The sequence below is a fragment of the Leucopleurus acutus genome (genome assembly GCF_964270905.1).
Source record: "Leucopleurus acutus genome assembly, chromosome: 2".
Lineage (NCBI taxonomy): Eukaryota > Metazoa > Chordata > Mammalia > Artiodactyla > Delphinidae > Leucopleurus > Leucopleurus acutus.
Genome location: NC_139143.1, coordinates 52,184,454 through 52,200,094, shown reverse-complemented (window position 1 = coordinate 52,200,094; position 15,641 = coordinate 52,184,454). Strand labels below are relative to the sequence as shown.

The window sequence follows — 15,641 nt, the reverse complement described above, 5'->3', positions numbered from 1 at the left end:
AGCCTGAGCGTCCGGAGCCTGTGCTCCTCAACGGGAGAGGCCACAACAGTGAGAGGCCCACGTACCGCAAAAAAAAAAAAAAAAAAAAAAAAGAATAAAATAGCCCCTTTGAATAATTTAAAGCATTTATTTTGGCTCTAGGTATCCTTCTGAATTTCCTGATAGACACAAATTCTTATGAAAATCTAACCAGATGGGAAAGGAAGAACATCATTTGTTACTTTTCCTTTGGTTCAATTTCAATTATTTTAGATTCTGGGCTAATTTAACTCATTACTGTGTTATTTATTTGTATAATTTTGTTTTTTTTAACAAACATGGTTCTGTGACTTGAAACTCTGTCTCTTGGGATGTTTGCAGTTCATGGAGCATGGAGTACTTGGCAGCCTTGGGGTACATGCAGCATAAGTTGTGGGAAGGGTACCCAAACAAGAACAAGACTGTGCGATAACCCACCACCATCGTTTGATGGATCCTACTGTAATGGAGCAGAAACACAGATGCAAGTTTGCCATGAAAGACACTGTCCAGGTAAGATAAATACAATGTTTGTACCCTTAATAAAATAACATCTATCTCTGATCTAGGGAATATTTCAATAAGAATCATTGTCAATAAGAATATCACTCAACCTATCAATGCCCAGAGTTTAACTTGGTCATTTTTAAGTAGTAACAGAGCATATACGTTTTTCTTTAACACAGTTGATGGCAAGTGGGCCACTTGGACCAGTTGGAGTACCTGCACTGTGTCCTGTGGAGGAGGTGCCAGACAACGAACAAGGGACTGCTCTGATCCTGTTCCCCAGTATGGAGGCAACAAATGTGAAGGGAGTGATGTGCAGAGTGATTTTTGCAATAGTGACTCTTGTCCAAGTGAGTGTTAGAAACAGTGAGTCAGCATTATACTTTCTTAAGTTTCATTATGGACTCAAGTCCTTAAAGTTATAATATAGTCTGTTACTTGATTTGTCTTCCTCTGGTTTAGGATATCAAAATGTTGCATGGTTGCTGTTTTGTCTAATACCATAGATGCCACTGATTTATATGGGCAGGGGCTATGTCCTGTTTCACGTGCTCTACAGGACCAGCTGCAGAGGGCAGGGACTAGGGCACCCTTCCATGCTAACTGGTAATGATGTTGATTCTTTTATGGAGGCAGACAGGTGGCTCTCTGCCTTAATTTAGTCACCAAGCTAGAATTTTAGACCATAGCAGTATTTGAATTCACTGTATCCTGAACGTTATAGCTGGACTCCTCAGAGATCTTTTCTCATTCCTATCCTCCGGCTCCTGGAAAACTCTTTAACGCTCAGTAAATGTAGGTTAAATGGAACTGCACAGTCACTGGAATGTATTCTGTTTCTAGTCAAACCAACAACCAAACCCCCTGCCTTTGGAATTTGCTTATTTATAGATTTGTGTGTTTCTTTTCAGTTCCTGGAGAGAGTCTTTCCATATTTTTTGGATGAATGTCATTCTTTAGCACTTCTCCAATGGTTCTGTGTTGTAGCTCATGGTAACTGGAGTCCTTGGAGTGGCTGGGGAATGTGCAGCCGGACGTGTAATGGGGGGCAGATGCGGCGGTACCGCACATGTGATAACCCTCGTCCCTCCAATGGAGGAAGAGCTTGTGGGGGCCCAGACTCCCAGATCCAGAGATGCAACACTGACATATGTCCTGGTGAGCTTCCCAACTCCTGACAGTAGAACAAGTAAAGCATTTCTTTAGTGCCCATTGTAGTAGCCCATCATTTCAGATCTTAAAATGGAAGTTGTATAGGCAGAGTTACCCTAGGTGTAGGTTTTAAAACCTATTTGTTAATATCAACCATTCTATTCTTGTTCATAGTGGATGGAAGTTGGGGAAACTGGCATAGTTGGAGCTGGTGTTCTACCTCTTGTGGAGGAGGTGAAAAGACTCGAAAACGACAGTGTAACAATCCAGTACCATCCAAAAGTGGTCGCCCCTGCCTAGGAGATGCTACTCAGGTATCCAGATGCAATATACAAGCATGCCCAGGTAAGCAACTAAGTTAGACTTTGGCAGGACCACATTTACAGACTTTCCACAAATTGAAGAAAGGTGTCACTCTGAGCCCTCAAATTACAAAATAGCACCAACTCTGGGAGGAATTAATAGGAAAAGTGCACTTTTTTCCCCCTCGTTGGTGCAGCTCTACACCAAAGTTCATGCTGGATTTTAGTCTCTGATTGCCATCTTCCAGGCTCCCTTGTAAAAGGAAATAGTCTGCACAGCCGTATAGTAGTCCTGGGCTTGCGGGGTAAAGGGGCATGGAAGATTGGGAAAGCCAGGCTGAGATTCCAAGCAGAAAAATGACGGGGGGGTAGAAACTGAATATCTAATAGAAATACACAATTGGAGGCTGTTCTTTCACAGATGGAAATATGGAGAACATGAGTGTAGACAGTAAAATAGGGCAAATTCAGCTCAAGAAAAAAGATTAGGGGGAGTTCGGCTACCATAATTCAAGTCAGTCATGAAATATGGCTAGATATTGTAAGTGATGCAAAAATTCAGAAGGAACAAAGTCAGAATTCTAGAACTCATGGACCTTAAAAAGAGTTTCTTGGAGGGCTTCCCTGGTGGCACAGTGGTTGAGAGTCCGCCTGCCGATGCAGGGGACACGGGTTCGTGTCCCGGTCCGGGAAGATCCCACATGCTGCAGAGCGGCTGGGCCCGTGAGCCATGGCCGCTGGGCCTGCGCGTCCGGAGCCTGTGCTCCTCAACGGGAGAGGTCACAACACTGAGAGGCCCGCATACTGCAAAAAAAAAAAAGAGTTTATTGGAGTCCCAAGAAACGGTGGATAATACTAAGGGTACTTCTCTCAAAGGATAGGCTTCCTAAGTGCTATAAGAAGACCAAAAAGAATATTTTCACATTGTTGAAATATTGAGATACCATTGGACTTTCCAAAGGTTTAAGGTTGCCTTAGAAATAAAATATCCCTGAAAATCAAGAAGGCCCATTTGGCAGAGTGAGAGAAAGGAATTACATGAAAAGATTTATAGGATGTAGGCATGCTGAAAGGGCAAATATCTATCAGTCAGATGTAACCATATCTTTTTTTTTTTGTATAAAAATACAAAGAAGTTTTTAACTGATACTGTATCCTGAAATCTTGCTGAATTTGTCGGTTTATTTTTTAGTGGATTCCATGGAATTGTTTATATATAAGATCATGTCATCTTCAAATAGAGATAATTTTACTTCTTTTTCTTCCCAATGGATATGCCTTTTATTTGTTTTTCTTGCCTAGTTGCCCTGGCTGGAAGGTCTCTTATAATGATGGATAGAGGTAATGAGAACAAATATCCTTATTTTTTCCTGATTAAGGAAGACAGCATCCTTTCTTTTACCATTAAGTATGATGTTAGATGTGGGTTTCTTCATAGATGTTCTTTCACATATGGAGGAAGTTCCTTTCAATTCACAGTTTGATGAATGATTTTATGATGAAAAGTGTTGATCTTGCCAAATGCTTTTTCTGTGTCTAATGAGGTGAGCATACGCTTTTCACTTATTAAATTCTGATATGATGTATCCCATTAATTAATTTTTGGATGTTGAACCAACCTTGCATTCATGGAATAAATCCCACTTGGTCATGGTGATTTTTTCCTAGATGTTGATGGATAGCAGTTGCTACAATTTTATTGAGGGTTTTTACACCCATATTTGTAGGAGATATTGGTCTGTTGTTATCTTGTGATTTTCTTGGTTTTAGTATCAGAGTAATGCTGGCTTTATAAAAGGAGTTGGGAAGTGTCTTTTTTTTTTTTAACATCTTTATTGGAGTACAACTGCTTTACAATGGTGTGTTAGTTTATGCTTTATAACAAAGTGAATCAGTTATACATATACATATGTTCCCATAGCTCTTCCCTCTTGCGTCTCCCTCCCTCCCACCCTCCCTATCCCACCCCTGTAGGTGGTCACAAAGCACCAAGCTGATCTCCCTGTGCTCTGTGGCTGCTTCCCACTAGCTATCTATTTTACGTTTGGTAGTGTATATATGTCCATGCCACTCTCTCACTTTGTCACAGCTTACCCTTCCCCCTCCCCATATCGTCAAGTCCATGCTTTAGTAGGTCTGTGTCTTTATTCCCATCTAACCCCTAGGTACTTCATGACCTTTTTTTTTTTTTAAGATTCCATACATATATGTGTGCATACGGTATTTGTTTTTCTCTTTCTGACTTACTTCACTCCATATGACAGACTCTAGGTCCATCTACCGCACTACAAATAACTCAATTTCGTTTCTTTTTATGGCTGAGTAATATTCCATTGTATATATGTGCCACATCTTCTTTATCCATTCATCTGTTGATGGACACTTAGGTTGCTTCCATGTCCTGGTTATTGTAAATAGACCTGCAATGAACATTTTGGTACATGACTTTTTGAATTATGGTTTTCTCAGGGTATATGCCCAGTACTGGGATTGCTGGGTCGTATGGTAGTTCTACTTTTACTTTTTTAAGGAACCTCCATACTGTTCTCCACAGTAGCTGTATCAATTTACATTCCCACCAACAGTGCAAGAGTGTTCCCTTTTCTCCACACCCTCTCCAGCATTTATTGTTTCTAGATTTTTTGATGATGGCCATTCTGACTGGTGTGAGATGATATCTCATTGTAGTTTTGATTTCCATTTCTCTAATGATTAATGATGTTGAGCATTCTTTCATGTGTTTGTTGGCCATCTGTATATCTTCTTTGGAGAAATGTCTATTTAGGTCTTCTGCCCATTTTTGGATTGGGTTGTTTGTTTTTTTGTTATTGAGCTGCATGAGCTGCGTGTAAACTTTGGAGAATAATCCTTTGTCAGTTGCTTCATTTGCAAATATTTTCTCCCATTCTGCGGGTTATCTTTTGGTCTTCTTTATGGTTTCCTTTGCTGAGCAAAAGCTTTGAAGTTTCATTAGGTCCCATTTGTTTATTTTTGTTTTTATTTCCATTTCTTTGGGAGGTGGGTCAAAAAGGATCTTGCTGTGATTTATGTCATAGAGCGTTCTGCCTATGTTTTCCTCTAAGAGTTTGAAAGTGTCTGGCCTTACATGTAGGTCTTTAATCCATTTTCAGTTTATTTTTGTGTATGGTGTTAGGGAGTGTTCTAATTTCATACTTTTACATGTACCTGTACATTTTTCCCAGCACCACTTATTGAAGAGGCTGTCTTGTCTGCACTATATATTCTTGCCTCCTTTATCAAAGATAAGGTGACCATATGTGCGTGGGTTTATCTCTGGGCTCTCTATCCTGTTCCATTGATCTATAGTTCTGTTTTTGTGCCAGTACCATACTGTCTTGATTACTGTAGCTTTGTAGTATAGTTTGAAGTCTGGGAGCCTGATACCTCCAGCTCCATTTTTCATTCTAAAGATTGCTTTGGCTATTCGGGGTCTTTTGGGTTTCCATACAAATTGTGAAATTTTTCGTTCTAGTTCTGTGAAAAATGCCAGTGGTAGTTTGATACGGATTGCATTGAATCTGTAGATTGCTTTGGGTAGTAGAGTCATTTTCACAATGTTGATTCTTCCAATCCAAGAACATGGTATATCTCTCCATCTATTTGTATCATCTTTAATTTCTTTCATCAGTGTCTTATAATTTTCTGCATACAGGTCTTTTGTCTCCTTAGGTAGGTTTATTCCTAGATATTTTATTTTTATGTTGCAGTGGTAAATGGGAGTGTTTTCTTGATCTCACTTTCAGATTTTTCATCATTATTGTATAGGAATGCCAGAGATTTCTGTGCATTAATTTTGTATCCTGCTACTTTACCAAATTCATTGATTAGCTCTAGTAGTTTTCTGGTAGCATCTTTAGGATTTTGTATGGAGAGTATCATGTCATCTGCAAAAGAGTGACAGCTTTACTTCTTCTTTTCCGATTTGGATTCCTTTTATTTCTTTTTCTTCTCTGATTGCTGTGGCTAAAACTTCCAAAACTCTGTTGAATAAGAGTGGTGAGAGTGGGCAACCTTGCCTTGTTCCTGATCTTAGTGGAAATGGTCTCAGTTTTTCACCATTGAGGACGATGTTGTCTGTGGGTTTGTCATATATGGCCTTTATTATGTTGAGGAAAGTTTCCCCTATGCCTACTTTCTGCAGTGTTTTTATCATAAGTGGGTGTTGAATTTTGTCGAAAGCTTTCTCTGCATCTATTGAGATGATCATATGGTTTTTCTCCTTCAATTTGTTAATATGGTGTATCACGTTGATTAGTGTATATTGAAGAATCCTTGCATTCCTGGGATAAACCCCACTTGATCATGGTATATGATCCTTTTAATGTGCTATTGGATTATGTTTGCTAGTATTTTGTTGAGGATTTTTGCATGTATGTTCATCAGTGATATTGGCCTGTAGTTTTCTTTCCTTATGACATCTTTGTCTGGTTTTGGTATCAGGGTGATGGTGGCTTCGTAGAATGAATTTGGGAGTGTTCCTCCCTCTGCTATATTTTGGAAGAGTTTCAGAAGGATAGGTGTTAGTTCTTCTCTAAATGTTTGATAGAATTCGCCTGTGAAGCCATCTGGTCCTGGGCTTTTGTTTGTTGGAAGATTTTTAATCACAGTTTCAATTTCAGTGCTTGTGATTTGTCTGTTCATATTTTCTATTTCTTCCTGGTTCACTCTTGGCAGATTGTACATTTCTAAGAATTTGTCCATTTCTTCCAGGTTGTCCATTTTATTGGCATAGAGTTGCTTGTAGTAATCTCTCATGATCCTTTGTATTTCTGCAGTGTCAGTTGTTACTTCTTCTTTTTCATATTTAATTCTATTGATTTGAGTCTTCTCCCTTTTTCCCTTGACGAGTCTGGCTAATGGTTTATCAATTTTGTTTATCTTCTCAAAAAACCAGCTTTTAGTTTTATTGATCTTTGCTATCATTGCTTTCATTTCTTTTTCATTTATTTCTGATCTGATTTTTATGATTTCCTTCCTTCTGCTAACTTTGGGGTTTTTCTTTTCTTTCTCTAATTGGTTTAGCTGCAAGGTTAGGTTGTTTATTTGAGATGTTTCCTGTTTCTTATGGTAGGATTGTATTGCTATAAATTTCCCTTTTAGAACTGCTTTTGCTGCATCCCATAGGTTTTGGGTCGTCATGTCTCCATTGTCATTTGTTTCGAGGTATTTTTTATTTCCTTTATGATTTCTTCAGTGATCACTTCATTATTAACTAGTGTATTGTTCAGCCTCCAAGTGTTTGTATTTTTTACAGATCTTTTCCTGTAATTGATATCTAATCTTATAGCGTTGTGGTCAGAAAAGATAGTTGATACAATTTCAGTTTTCTTAAATTTACCAGGGCTTAATTTGTGACCCAAGATATGATCTATCCTGGAGATAGTTCCATGAGCACTTGAGAAAAATGTGTATTCTGTTGTTTTTGGATGGACTGTCCTATAAATATCAATTAAGTCCATCTTGTTTAATGTATCACTTAAAGCTTGTGTTTCCTCATTTATTTTCATTTTGGATGATCTGTCCATTGGTGAAAGTGGGGTGTTAATGTCCCGTACTATGAATGTGTTACTGTCGATTTCCCCTTTTATGGCTGTTAGTATTTGTCTTATGTATTGAGGTGCTCCTGTGTTGGGTGCATAAATATTTACAATTGTTATGTCTTCTTGGTTCCATCCCTTGATCATTATGTAGTGTCCTTGTCTCTTGTAACAGTCTTTATTTTAAAGTCTATTTTGTCTGATATGAGAATTGCTACTCCAGCTTTCTTTTGATTTCCATTTGAATGGAATATCTTTTTCCATCCCCTCACTTTCAGTCTGTATGTGTCCCTAGGTCTGAAGTGGGTCTCTTGTAGACAGCATATATACGGGTCTGGTTTTTGTATCCAATTAGCCAGTCTGTGTCTTTTGGTGGGAGCATTTAATCCATTTACATTGAAGGTAATTATCGATATGTATGTTCGTATTCCCATTTTCTAAATTGTTTTGGGTTTGTTATTGTAGGTCTTTTCCTTCTCTTGTGTTTCTTGCCTAGAGAAGTTCCTTTATCATTTGTTGTAAATCTATTTTGGTGGTGCTGAACTCTCTCAGCTTTTGCTTGTCTGTAAAGGTTTTAATTTCTCCATCAAGTCTGAATGAGATCCTTGCTGGGTACAGTAATCTTAGTTGTAGGTTTTTCCTCCTTCATCACTTTAAGTATGTCCTGCCACTCCCTTCTGGCTTGCAGAGTTTCTGCTGAAAGATCAGCAGTTAACCTTATGGGGATTCCCTTGTGTGTTATTTGTTGTTTTTCCCTTGCTGATTTTAATATGTTTTCTTTTTATTTAATTTTTGACAGTTTGATTAATATGTGTCTTGGCGTATTTCTCCTTGGATTTATCCTGTATGGGACTCTCTGTGCTTCCTGGACTTGATTATTCCTTTCCCATATTAGGGAAGTTTTCAACTATAATCTCTTCAAATATTTTCTCAGTCCCTTTCTTTTTCTCTTCTTCTTCAGGGACCCCTATAATTCGAATGTTGGTGCGCTTAATGTTGTCCCAGAGGTCTCTGAGACTGTCCTCAGTTCTTTTCATTCTTTTTTCTTTATTCTGCTCTGCAGTAGTTATTTCCACTATTTTATCCTCCAGGTCACTTATCCAGTCTTCTACCTCGGTTATTCTGCTATTGATCCCTTCTAGAGTATTTTTAATTACATTTATTGTGTTGTTCATCGTTGCTTGTTTCCTCTTTAGTTCTTCTAGGTCCTTGTTAAATGTTTCTTGCAGTTTCTCTATTCTATTTCCAAGATTTTGGATCACCTTTACTATCATTATTCTGAATTCTTTTTCAGGTAGACTGCCTATTTCCTCTTCATTTGTTAGGTCTGGTGGGTTTTTACCTTGCTCCTTCATCTGCTGTGTGTTTTTCTGTCTTCTCATTTTGCTTATCTTACTGTGTTTGGGGCCTTCTTTTTGCAGGCTGCAGGTTCGTAGTTCCCGTTGTTTTTGGTGTCTGTCCCCAGTGGCTAAGGTTGGTTCAGTGGGTTGTGTAGGCTTCCTGGTGGAGGGAACTAGTGCCTGTGTTCTAGTGGATGAGGCTGGATCTTGTCTTTCTGGTGGGCAGGTCCACGTCTGGTGGTGTGTTTTGGCGTGTCTGTGGCCTTATTATGATTTTAGGCAGCCTCTCTGCTAATGGAGGTTCCTCTGTGAGACTAGAGAGGCCATGCTCCTTAGTAATTATCCAGAGAACTAAGTAAATTAGTAATCCTTCTACCCTTCTCTCGCCCTGCTTAGGACTAAGGATAAGAACAAATGGAGCCGACCAGGTCCTGACTGGCCCTCCTGTGTACTTTCCTGCATCATCTTGCTGCAGGTTTCCCATCACCCACTAAGCTCGCTACTCTTGGCTTCTCAGATGTGACAAGCCACCACCTCCCAAAAGCGTGACACATGCTGTTTCCTCTACAAGGAAAGCCCTTTTCCTGCCTTCCTTGACTGAGCTAAGACCTTAACTTTCTTCAGATCTTCAAACTATTTTTACCTCCTTTTCAGACTTCCCTGAGTAGTAGATATCCTATTCATTAAGATATACATTTCATTTTTACATTTATTTGTGGAATTCTAATTAATGTTTATCTCCCCTATTCAGACATAAGTGCTATGAAGGCAGGCTTCATGTCTTTTTTCTTTCTTACCATTCTATCCTCAGTACTTGATGAACAAATGAATATAATCCAGAACATGAAGGGTGAATCAATGTGAAAAAAATGTTTTCTCTCACTAGTAAAATAATGCAAATTAAAATGGTGAAACACTTTACTTATTGACTTTTCTCAGACTGAATACAATTGTATTTCTCCCCAGTATATAATACATGATAACAATATCTGAACCACCTAGCAATTGTTTTAAAATATATTCAATTAAAAGGCATTAAATAATGAATATTTTAAAATTTAACTGTTAGCCTCTTCCCAGTACGTTTCCCTCTCTTGTCAAAGCATGTACTCCTTAACCACCAGTTCTGTGTTAGTAACCAATAATTCTGTTGAACAATGGAAAGAAGGCATAAAATTACTGTAGAGTTACTTTTAAAAGATTGTACGATTGTTTTTCAACATAACTGTCTTGGTATGAATTTTTCAACAATGTTAAAAGTACAATATTCTTCTCAAATTTTTCTCAAGTTAAACATTTTCCAATATATATGTAATATGAAGAGCTTGGTAAGCCCTTGATCTGAAACTCAAGACGAACAATAACCCTTAGATACTTCACATTTATGTTGACAGTGACCTGTCACAAGACTTTGGAGCTGTTTTGTTGGCGATCCCTCCTTTCCCCTCCGTGTTCTCTTGAAGGAGGCAATAGATGAAAGAATATGTGTTTTGATGACAAGCAGATCTGTGTTCATATCCTCACTCTACTGCCTCTTAGCTGGGTAATCATGGGAAAAATCACTTGATTTCTCTGAACTTTATTTTCCTAGTCTGCAAACTGTGGCTGTTTAAAACTACCTTATAGGATGTTTGCTAGAATTTAAAGAGTTAATGCATATTAAGTGCTTACTGTAGCACGCATGACATGCTCAGTAAACTCTCATTATTATCATTATTTCATCACCATCACCAAATACATACTTTATTTTGGCTTTGGGACTGGGTGCCGATTGAATTCTTTGGATTGTGAATTAATACTATGATGTATGTAGATTGGAAGGATCCTAGATTTATATGGGTTGATGAGCGTTACATGAGAGTAGAATGTTTTGAAATCTTATGTATGTCACTCTTAAATTCAGATGTCATATGATCTTTTAAATGTTTGAGAGAAGACTTGGAGCATCTTTGAATACTGGCTTTCTTTTCTCCCATGTAATGTTGATGAAATTGTTCCCTTATCCAAGAATGTTTTTTCTTCCCGCAATAGGTGGGCCCCAGCGAGCCAGAGGAAGTGTTATTGGAAGTATTAATGATGTCGAATTTGGAATTGCTTTCCTTAACGCCACGGTAACAGATAGCCCAAACTCTGATACCAAAATAATACATGCCAGAATTACCAATGTACCTCGCAGTCTCGGTAAGTCTCTTTGCTTACAAAAGTTGTTAATAAGCCTCTTTTTAAAAACATATATTTTTCTTTTTCATCTATTATTAAAATTTCTAGAGGATGCTACTACTACATGATCAGTATAATAGTCCTTAGTTTTATCCCAGTGGTAAACACTTAAAGACACATGAGATACTGATATTTATTTTGTTGTTATTCAAGTTTATTTAGGATTCATCCTTTTGAATAACATGCTATGAATAATAATAATGGACTGTAAATATTTTGCTCTGATATCTTATTTATCCCTTTTTCTCTAGGTCCAGCAATGAGAAAGATAATTTCCATTCTAAATCCCATTTATTGGACAACGGCAAAGGAAATAGGAGAAGCAGTCAATGGCTTTACCCTCACCAATGCGGTCTTCAAGAGAGAAACCCAAGTGGAATTTGCAACTGGTTAGTACCAGCTGAACTTATTATTCTATTACTATTTAAAAAAATATGATTGCTTTAAATGTTGATGGTTAAGAAAAATACATTATATGTTCCCACAGAGAATAATTTCAAAGTTTTGTTGCCATCTTAGCATAAATGATATAAAAGCAAGTTTATATTTTCCTATAAACTTTTACTGACGTGGGTCTATAAGAGGCCATGTGTTTTCAAATAGTATAGTGATTTTTATAGTCTGAAAGCTTTTTTTTCATCATCTTTCCTGTATCTGTTCTCTTTAAATCCTTAGAGAGGGTTTTGAAGGCCAAACAGCAGGAAGATGAGCCATTGCTAATATTAATTAAAGGCTTTTGTCTATGAAACTGAGAGTCAATTAGGATATCTTATAGAGATTCTTTAATCAAAAAAATGGTAATTAAAACAAGCAAATCTAAACACTTTTCGCTTTATCCTTAGTCTTAATGAATACTTATTAGCAATTCATGGCCCTTTCCAAGGGTCTACAGCTTTTTATAGACCTCCATTTCTAATATCTTTGAAGGTGGTCAGCTCAGCAGCAGTGATCTTGAGAAAGAAGGGCTGAGGGAGGGCATAGCTTTAATAAGCCCAGAAGACATGTGGGTCTCTGTATGGCAATCCACTTACAAAGATGCCCCTTTGCTACTTCTTATTTTTCTTTAAGCATTTTTAAAATATTTATTTATTTGGCTGCGCCAGGTCTTAGTTGTGGCACATGGGATATCCCGCACGCGGCAATGAAGATCCCCTTTGCAACTTCTTAACGCATCGGAAAGAACAAAGCCCTGGGGCCAGACTTGTGGCTATTGCCAGTCTGCCTGGTCAAGCTTTCTATCCCTTCTCACAGACAAAGCGATCCATTTTTGTAGAACTGCCTTTCTCTTGCTTGTGAGTTAAAAGTGTGGAATCCTTCACCTAATCATAGGCTACATTTTTGCCACAAAAAAAGAGATTTTAGAATCAACTTAATTCAATCAACCTAAGTCTTTAATTTGGGGGCGAAGTGCTAATTTAATTCTCTTATGATCTGTGTTTAATCAAGTTTGAAGTACAATAACATAGCTGAACTGGTATATAAAGTAAATCTGCTCTGTGCTTACACAAACCATATATATATATATATATATATATATATATATATATATATATATATATTACTATTGAAATGAACGAATTCTAATTCCTAGGAGAAATCTTGCGGATGACTCACATTGCCCGGGGCTTGGATTCCGATGGAGCTCTGCTGGTAGATATCGTTGTGAGTGGCTATGTCCTGCAGCTGCAGTCACCTGCTGAAGTCACTGTGAAGGTAAAATGCTAGGATAACTTGCCTTCGCTGTTTATTGGAGTAACAATAAGAGTAGGAGTAAAAGAGTGCAGAAAACTTGTGTAGTTTCCCTTGTTCATTTTGGGGAGTAAATGTCTAAACCACTGAAGTTAGGAATGCCTATCTGGTCTTTGTTTAAAAATCTTTACGGACAAGTCTTTATAAGCTCTTAGTAGTTTTATTACCCTGCTTATCAGGACCAAGATCACAGCTTTGTTGATTTAAGCCATTTGTTTAACTTTCTGTAGACAAAGAGAATACTAATTCTTGCATTAAAGTTTTTGTAGTCCATCCTTAGAAGTATTCCAGAAATTAAAGAATGGTAACAATCACCTTTTCACATTTTTTTTTGACCTACAACTGAGTCCCTTATTAAAGTATAACTTATGACACTAAAATTATGAAACTAAGGTATTTACAATTAAAAGGTTCAAATTTTAGTTCCTGAACACTACTGTACAATTACAATTTTATTTAGAATTATATATTTTTATCCCCTAAGCCTTTTTTTTTTTATCTCATTCTACATCTCATAGTACCCTCAAGAAAAAAAAATAGGATGAACCATGCTAATCCTCAAATCTGTACTGTCTTTCTTAGGATTACACAGAGGACTACGTTCAAACAGGTCCTGGGCAGCTGTATGCCTACTCAACCCGGCTGTTCACCATTGATGGCATCAGCGTCCCATACACATGGAACCACACTGTTTTCTATGATGAGGCACAGGGAAGAATGCCTTTCTTGGTAGAAACACTTCATGCATCCTCTGTGGAATCTGACTACAGCCAGTTAGAAGAGACATTGGGTTTTAAAATCCATGCTTCAATTTCCAAAGGTAATTTGGTTAAAGGAAAGTACAGCTCTTTAAGCTATGCAGTCCTTTCTAAATGGGTAAAAGAATCGCATTGATGCCATTCAAAATAAGGATATTAAGGTATAGACTGAACACGATAACATGTTTTTCATGTGTGTTGCCCATGTTTCGTAGGTGAAGTCCTGTGGTAAGGCCAATCCCATTGGCATTCTAGTACATTTAGTTTACTAATAGGCATCTTCAGATAGCATAGTGGAGTTGTTACTGTTCTAGCCTATATACACAGAGAGGTTTAAAAATATATCCTCTGTCAACGACTTTTCTTTGGGTAATAAAGTCCATTTGTTCTTGTTCTGAATCTTACATTTGACAGAATTTTTCTAATTCCTGAAGCATGATGTAAAGGTGTATCTTAACCTAAACTAGCCCAAAAAAGTTTCCATATTTTAAAAGCAGCTTTTAAAACCCGAGAGGCAATCATTTCAGCTGTCATTTATTGTTCTTGGAAATTATAACTTTTGAACTGCTTTCCCTTGATCTCAGCAGTCTCCCTGTGCTGTGTGGTGCTTTGATGTGTCTATACTCTGAGATTTTCTTTTCAGTTTTAAGAGGCAACACGACAATTAGCGTTCCATATCCTGGGGGGTTTTGATGCTAGGAGATACTTGCATGTGGTTATGTTATAGGCACTAACTGTTTCAATGACTTTAGCTTTGAACTTTAGGCTCCCATGAGACACTTCAAATGATTCAGAGTGGCCTGGTGAATGTATGTGTTTTACTTTGTGCTGGCTTTCCTAAAATAGATGCAAGTAGATTTTAACCGTCATTTTGCTTATCATGCTCAGCACATACACTTAAAATTCATTTTCACTGTTTACTCTTGCTTTCATCAGTTGTGCATGTGACTGTTTTCTTCTTCAGCATCTATCAGAACTGCTTCATCAAATTTAAGGTCATAGTAATGTAGGAGTATATTCACATTTTTTTTGAGCTAATCACAGATTCACGAAGCCTCATAGCCAGTAGAACCCGTAGCCCTACACCTACTCCAACCACATGTCACCACCACCTCATTTTACTATTGTCATGCATGTTAAGGTAACTTGGACAAAAGAAAAGAGCCACTGGAATGAAGAATTATGTTTTCTTTTCCCCAGTAATACTTACTTTTCAAAGTTAACCTCTGCTGCTACTTTTTCCAGTACTCCATATAATTTTTTAAAAGATAACAACTTAGCACAAGACTTTAGTTAAAAATGAATTTATATCATCTGGGACCAGAGACATTAAAGTGATTTTTGAAAAGTCATGTACACTTTCTACCCAGTCGTGCTTGAAGGTCTTTATGGTTTAAGACCTTCCTTGGGACTTGGGTCCCACAATAGAAGGAAACATTATAGGACATTTAAAACCCCTTACTATCCTTGGATGCTATGATTCTATGAATTACATCTGATGTAGGTGCCCATTTGTTGTTGATATTGTTCCTGTGAGTTGCAAGAATTGTGTACCTGCAATTTCTTTGACCACCAGGGAGCAAGCTTGCATTCTTAGCTGCTTGACCAGCATGTTCTTTCTCTTTGTTGGGTCTAGACTAAACCTATGGTTACAATGCAATTGGAATTGCAGAGAGCTTGAAGAAAGTTCAGATTTCTAGGTACAAAGATTTTAGTTTAGCTAGTCTAAGGTAGGGCCTTGGAGTCTGTATTTTTAACACAGCCCCTAAATGATTCTGTTGTTACCGGTCTTTACTCTGGCATTGGAAACTACTAGTCAAGACAATTCACAAATATAGAAATTTTTAAAAATTATATGAATTTATATCTTTAAAATTAAATGATTCTATTGTAAGCGGTCTTTACTCTGGCATTTGGAAACTACTAGTCAAGACAGTTCACAAATATAGAAATTTTTAAAAATTATATGAATTCATATCTTTAAAATTAAATTATTTTCAAAATATAGTTATAAAAAATATTTATAGTTTTATAAAT

General features: G+C 37.4%; 1 protein-coding gene across 1 annotated transcript in view; it reads left to right on the top strand.

The window, feature by feature from the left end:
* HMCN1 (hemicentin 1) overlaps nucleotides 1-15,641 on the top strand; it is a gene marked incomplete at its 3' end in the record, with an annotated part of 530,768 nt that overhangs the window by 458,537 nt on the left and 56,590 nt on the right. Inside the window, exons 90-97 of the mRNA XM_082833486.1 lie at nucleotides 361-531; nucleotides 705-875; nucleotides 1,513-1,683; nucleotides 1,852-2,022; nucleotides 10,909-11,058; nucleotides 11,349-11,486; nucleotides 12,689-12,810; nucleotides 13,429-13,666. Coding sequence (XP_082689612.1) covers nucleotides 361-531; nucleotides 705-875; nucleotides 1,513-1,683; nucleotides 1,852-2,022; nucleotides 10,909-11,058; nucleotides 11,349-11,486; nucleotides 12,689-12,810; nucleotides 13,429-13,666 — 1,332 coding nt within the window. The remainder of the gene's footprint in view (nucleotides 1-360; nucleotides 532-704; nucleotides 876-1,512; nucleotides 1,684-1,851; nucleotides 2,023-10,908; nucleotides 11,059-11,348; nucleotides 11,487-12,688; nucleotides 12,811-13,428; nucleotides 13,667-15,641) is intronic.